At 38.0% G+C, this 6,435-nt stretch overlaps 1 protein-coding gene across 1 annotated transcript; it reads right to left on the bottom strand.

The window, feature by feature from the left end:
• Positions 1 to 262: 262 nt before the first annotated feature.
• On the bottom strand, positions 263 to 5,168 carry LOC120302781 (interleukin-8-like). The gene is made up of 4 exons (XM_039331708.1): positions 4,939 to 5,168; positions 2,210 to 2,324; positions 2,026 to 2,107; positions 263 to 1,511 (listed from the first exon to the last, which is right to left on the bottom strand). The coding sequence occupies exons 1-4, from the start codon at positions 5,015 to 5,017 to the stop codon at positions 1,494 to 1,496; spliced, it is 294 nt and encodes a 97-aa protein (XP_039187642.1). The 5' UTR covers positions 5,018 to 5,168; the 3' UTR covers positions 263 to 1,493.
• Positions 5,169 to 6,435: the final 1,267 nt, after the last annotated feature.

Raw genomic sequence — 6,435 nt, 5'->3', positions numbered from 1 at the left:
ATAGATATAAATAAACAATGATATTCAATTATTTTACGTTAACTGCAGCTTGTTACAATTCCATTAAATTTGTATTATATATAATAATAATAATGTGTCACATATTATCTTGATGATTCATTTGGTCCAAGAGGCAACATAAAAAAGAATAACATGTAGATAATTGATTAATATTTCTAAACTGGACTATTGAGCATTGATAAATTACTAGAAATAAATTTCATGCATCAAAGAGATAAATATAAATCAGCCTCAAATTACATACTTTTAAATATTTAATTTTAATACGTGCCTTCATTGTGGCTATATTTTTTGTATTCCAGAAACAACAAATCCACCAAGCCTCAAAATAATTTGGCAATACGAGATGAGCAGTGGTTCTAAAAAACTACTAAGTGGTTTTAAAACATTACTTAACAGTTCCACATATTTTGTCATATTGAAACACTTTCCAAAACATTCATCAAAGATATAGTCATAGAATTCTCAAAAAACATACCCAGTTATGATAGAAATAAGTATTAGTCAAAATGTAGAATGCTTTTACATGACTGTTGTATTTAACTTTTAGTTCTTCAGTAAGCTTCTTTGAAATGAACAAGCCCACAAAGGCTGACAGGGAAAGCATAGGGTACAGATAACTTCCTGCTTACGCTTTTTGGTATGTGCACTTGTTTATAAATTCCACTATGGCTCACAACCTATTATTACATTCAAGAAGGCAATCAGCGTCCATTAACTTCAATGTAGAGGTAGTCCTCAACTTAAGACCATAAGTGGGGACCAGAATTTCTGTTGCTAAGCAAGGCAATTGTTAAGTGAGTAAGTGCCCAAAATTATAATCTTTTTTGCTGTGACTGAACAAATCACTATATTTGTTTAGTGAATCATGTGGTCATTAAGTGAATACAGCTTTTCTTATCATCTTTGCTCCTGGGAAATTAGCTGGAAAGATCGCAAATGGTGATTGCATGACCCCAGGATGCTGCAGCTATCGTAAATAAATGCCACTTGCCAAGTGCTTACATTCAGATCACATGGCCATAGGGAATGGTGCAATGGTCATAGGTGTGAGGATCAGTTGTAAGTTACTTTTTTCAGTGTTTTAATTTTGAACAATCAGTAAACAAATAACCATAAATTGAGGTCTACCTGTATCTCATATAGTTTGCATTGAGTATATCTGTCTGATTTGAAGAATTAGATGATTGTTAGAGCATGGCATTGGAATTTAAATGTATGGAAATTCTGAGAGTTGAAATCCACACATCTTAACATGGCCAAGGTTGAGAAATGCTGATATAGAGAGGTAGTAATAAATACATTAACATATGTTTGAATAAAAAAATAAAATACAAGAAAGTGGGAATTGCTAAAGAAATAATTAAGTCTTTGGGTTGTCTTTGCCAATTTTTTCTCTCTTTCTTCTCTCTTTCTCCTCATAATTGCAGTGTTTATTGTTGCAGCTACATATCCAAATAATAGTGTTTACATCACAGGTTACTATTTCTCTGCAAAAGACCAGAAATAAATGAAAACATGAGAAGCAGAAAAAGGCAAAGCTATCTCAGCCACATACTTTCTTGACCATGTACCTAGTAATCTCAGCAATAGATTTACTATTTCCATCTGCAGCAGACCACCTTACCCTAATTCCTTTTTGCAATGAGGTTTTTAGGAGCACCAACATATCTTGTATTTATAGGATCTCTTTTGTTAGATATAAAATGCATTTTCTTGCTGAATACACTGCATTTATATTTCAATTGTTGACGGCATTATTAAAATCATCTAGTTTTGTATTTGTGGGTGGGTGTGCATACTCACACATATGTATAAAATATATTGCAACAGAATTTGAACAAAATAAGAATTCAGATTTCTATTAAGAAAAAGCAATCCTTTATTCAGGTTGCTTAAAAATCTCATTACCTTCAGTAAACAATTAATGTTGCTGGATTACAGCCAAGGTTTACTAGAATGCGGTTTCTGCCTACAAGTCTACTAAACAATCTTTATAAATACCTTTGTAAATCTTTGGATAATCCTCTGAACCCATGGCATTGTTGTATTCATGCAGAATTGCTTCCCATCTTTCCTGGTGAGTCTATGACAGTGGGAAGAATAACATTAATTTCTGAGTGAGATTGAACAGCTCTTGCCTGGCATATAGTAACAAAAATGCAGCAGGCTAGCTCTGGATACTTACATGACTTCAGGCCTGACACAGTGCGGTCCTTCAGGTATGAAATCCACAGAAGCAATGGGCCCAGGTAAAATTCCATAGGAAAAGACCTTCAGACACTTACAGCGCAATTCTCTTGCTGTGGTGGAGAAACAACCAGAGACTGACAATGCAATCCTACTCATGTTTATGCAGATATTAGTGACATCTGTTCCCTGACTATACTTTACAGCAAGTATAGTCAGGGGACCTATATTGAATATTTACTCCAAATGTTCTCCCAAGAATAAATGCTTTGACTGAAAAATAAACAACTCCAAATCTAAACTCATAAATGAATTCCACACAAACGAGCAAAAGATTTTAAATTATTGTAAGCACTTGGTCTTAGAACCAAGGTTTTCAACCATATGGTAGATATTTCATTTTTTAACTGAATACATATAATCTTAACATCTTGTATTTATACCTTCATTATATAATCTCCTTTTTTAGTCTTCCCTATTCCTCTTAATTTTTTCATTATCATTATAGAAACCTGGTCTTAACAAATAAACATTGAAAAAAACAGAAAATAAACTTTTTTACAATATTACTTTATACTGAAAGGGTTTTGTGGTTATTCTCAATGTTAACACAATCAGAATCCAAACTCCAACTACAATATTTATTTATCATATAGTTCACTCTATTTTCTTATTTCACATTTTATAAATACAAATGTTCAGACTATTTTTAAATTCTGACTTATGCAGTTATTACCTGTGTTATATTTTCCCTTTGATACAGTACCCTTACATACACCTGAGAATAACCTAAGCATAACCTAAACACTATGCCTGAACTGATAACAAAATGTGGGAAATTGTCTCCCCATTTTTCTCATCTTCTGCACCTTTTCTGTTCCAATATTTCCAGCTAACCTGGCTACCTTAACCCTTGTCAGAAGGTATGACAGTGCTGTACTGGTTTTATAAGTAAGAACCAGAGCAGCTTTTTAAAATCATACCTGAGAGGCTCCATTTTTTCTGAAAATAGTAATATTTGGATATGAAGAATTAACTATTTTCATGGGGTTTGGGCTGTACAATGCCTTTGACTAAGGCTATAGTAGATTGTACTACAAACTGTCTTAACTTAGCTAGTATAGCAGGGGTGGTTTTTTTAAACTGCTACAAAAAAAATCACAGCTACTTGGTGAAGAAAGTTTTTTTAAGAAAATATGAAAATATACTTAATATACAAAAGTTAAATATGAGAATAAATAATAAAAGGTGCCGTCAGAGTCATTTACCATAGGCACAAAAGGCTGAACAATAGTGGACAAATGATAGAAATACCTGGATTTTAAAATATGAATGTGGATTTTAATTTGATTAACAGAAGAATAATTAAAAGTTCAGTATTCATGGAAGAAAAATATTTGGCAAGAGTGCTAAAATATTTTATGTTCTTTAAATTATTTTGTAGAAAGAGAAATAAATAGAACCTTTAATTTTAAATTCTAATCTAAAAATAATTATGGTTATTTAATTTTGAACATAATTTATTAATGAATTAAATTATAAACTATTGTTGTATTGATGGTATAACTAGACCTTCAAATTATTATAGCATGATAGCTTTTTACTAATAAAAGAGTTGTCAAACTTTTTGGTAAGTTATTTTGCCATTATAGAAACTAGAATTTGCCTTATTTCACTATTGGACAATCTCAGCCAGCGAAATAGGCTATTTTTACCTGGTAGTACTTTTTATAATTGTTATCCATGGTATTGCTTGGGATCTTTACAGTGGAAAAAATTATACCAATTTTTAGGTCAATAAATATATTTGCTATTTTCATTCAAGCTTATATTTTGCACCTATAGTTTGAAACCACTGTGCACTTTCTCAATGTGTTTAAATATTTATTAAGTCCTAAGTTCTGTAGAGAACAGGACAGCCTGGAGGGACATTGTCCATGGGGTCGCTATGGGTCAGACAGGACTTCGTAACTAACAACAACAAAGTTCTGTAGGTGAATGCCAATAAGATCCCTGGTTCTGCAAAAGCACTAGAAGAAAGCATATGTATTTCATAGAAATGATGAATTTTCAAGAAGAGATTCATGAAGTATTTTGGTTTTTGGGTGTCATCGTTAAACAGCAAACCAAGAGGATGACCATTCTGCCTCAGAAGCATGTTATGTTCACATAACTTCGAATTGCACTACCCAGGTACCGTCACTTTGTCTTCCCATCTCCACTAAAGGAAAGAAGAAAACACCTGAAGTCGGACGACTGCAGTGCACAATCACTTTCGAAGCACAAAACGTTCCCTAGAGGTCGGGTGCCCGTACAAGAGTTTGTTTCTGTGCGTGCGCGGCCGGGAAACTGTATTCTGCATTCTTCAAAGTTCTCTGCGATAAGACTACGAGGCGACGTCGTACCTCTAAGCAAGTAAGTAGAGTTGCAGGAAAATCGGCAGGAAGCTCGACAAAGTAAATAAATTAGTGGCCCTGCGAAATGTGAGGAGGCTGTGATCGCGTCACCCCCACGCTGTCCAGCAACCTCCCGCGACGGTGGGAAAAAATTCCAAAATAACAGTTGTACGATTTCTTACCCCTCAGAAACCCCGCTTGGCCGAAGGGCAGCATTACTACCAGCGCATAGGGAAGATGTGCTGAGCTGTCCGACAGCCCACGATGGAAGACAAGCCGCCCGTTCGCCTATTTCCCTGAGCTCCCTGCCTGGGGTCAGAAATCAGCTTACCCTGGGTCTGCAAGGCGCTCCCGGCGAGCAGCAGGAAGAGAACAAGTAGGACGGTCGTGCGGAAAACTAGGCAGCGCATGCTGGCACAGCGGGCTGTAGCGCACTCTGAACTGCTCCATCCAGCCGCCTGGCTTTTATCCCTCTTGGACTGACCCGAAGGGATAACGATCCAGGCGAGGAAGCAATTCTTCAGAAGTTGTCATGGGCGACGCTATCAAGACCCACCCCTTGAGAGAGTAAGGGCGAAAAGGGCGGAGAACAATCCCTGAGCCAATTCCTTTAACTCCGGGTTAGGAGTTGAAGAGTTGGGAGTGGGAGGGAGAGGGAAGGAAAGGGAGGGAGGGTGATCGTGATGTTAGGATGCTTAGGAAGTTATTTTGTCTGGACAGCGGTGGGAATGTGCAGTTAATCTGCAACTATTAGTAGCGGTTCTCAACCTGTGGGTCGTGACCCCATTTGGGGGGGTCTAACGACCATTTCATGGGGGTCACCAAACAACACAGTCTGCCATTTTTTTCTCTTTTTCCTTAGCTATGCTACTCCCTTTTATTCTATTGGCTTTTGAAAGCCAATAGAATAGACTCTCTTGAATAGAGTCTAATTCTATTGGCTTTCAAAAGCCAATAGGAATTGTCCAGGCTGTCTCTGCCCTGCTGAGCCCGCCAAAAGTCCCATTCTGCAAAAGGTGCTGTAAGTTGTTTGCAGCGAAGGCGAGCTGTCTGGAAGTTTCCACCCTTCTTTGCTGAGCAACTACTAAAAATGTAAGTAAAAGAGGGCCGGGGTGGGAGGCCGGCGGGCACAGGGAGGGTTGCTGGCGCACGTGGGGCCCGGCGGGTGCCTTACCTCCCTTGGGCTGGGTCAGCTGGTAGCCCAGCCGGTGGTTGGCCTGCTCTGTCTCTGCCGCTTGCCAGCTACGCCTTGGCCGGTGCAGGGGGCGGCACCATGCATGCGGGGCACTCCCGGTCAGGGAAAGTCCTCGACTTACAACCGGTTGGGTAGTTCTTGACTTACGGCTGGTTGGGTAGTCCTCGATTTATGACTGGTTGGGGGTCGCGGCATTAAAAAGGTTGAGAACCACTGTATTAGAGAAATCAGGAAAGCGATACCTTTTGAAAAAAGATTCCAAAGATATGGCTGGGCTAGCATCTAATCTGGCCTTGGCTGATTTCAAAATGCTCATCAGGGATTGATTGGTTAGTTTTTGGAAAGATCACCAGGCATCCCCAACAATAAAAGCTTGACTGGAAAAACTAAGGGGGAAACCCATAGGAAGGCAGTGGCAAACGTTTCCGTATTTCTCACAGCCAAATAAACTATATATAAAGAGCTGATATGTTTGTATCTTCAAAAAAGGGGAAAAAATGGATCCAGCCCAATCAGTCTGACATCAATACCTGGGAAGATCCTGGAAAAGATAAGCAACAGATCTGTGAACACCTAGAAGCATTTTTGTTTGTTTTACCCATTCAGTTGTGTCTGACTCTTGGTGACTTTATC

The sequence above is a fragment of the Crotalus tigris genome, unplaced genomic scaffold (assembly GCF_016545835.1).
Source record: "Crotalus tigris isolate CLP2741 ecotype Arizona unplaced genomic scaffold, ASM1654583v1 scf7180000024437.13266115, whole genome shotgun sequence".
Classification (NCBI taxonomy): domain Eukaryota; kingdom Metazoa; phylum Chordata; class Lepidosauria; order Squamata; family Viperidae; genus Crotalus; species Crotalus tigris.
The sequence above is the reverse complement of the archived record's forward strand: the minus strand, read 5'-3'. Positions and strand labels throughout refer to the sequence as shown.

Bases quoted from the DNA above. Each gene is read 5' to 3' on its own strand.
- LOC120302781 (XM_039331708.1), bottom strand. From the start codon at position 5,017: ATGCGCTGCCTAGTTTTCCGCACGACCGTCCTACTTGTTCTCTTCCTG. The intron at 2,325-4,938 runs GTAAGCTGATTT...TCTCCACCACAG, and splicing joins GAGCGCCTTGCAGACCCAGG to CAAGAGAATTGCGCTGTAAG. The intron at 2,108-2,209 runs GTAAGTATCCAG...CCACTGTCATAG, and splicing joins TGTGTCAGGCCTGAAGTCAT to ACTCACCAGGAAAGATGGGA.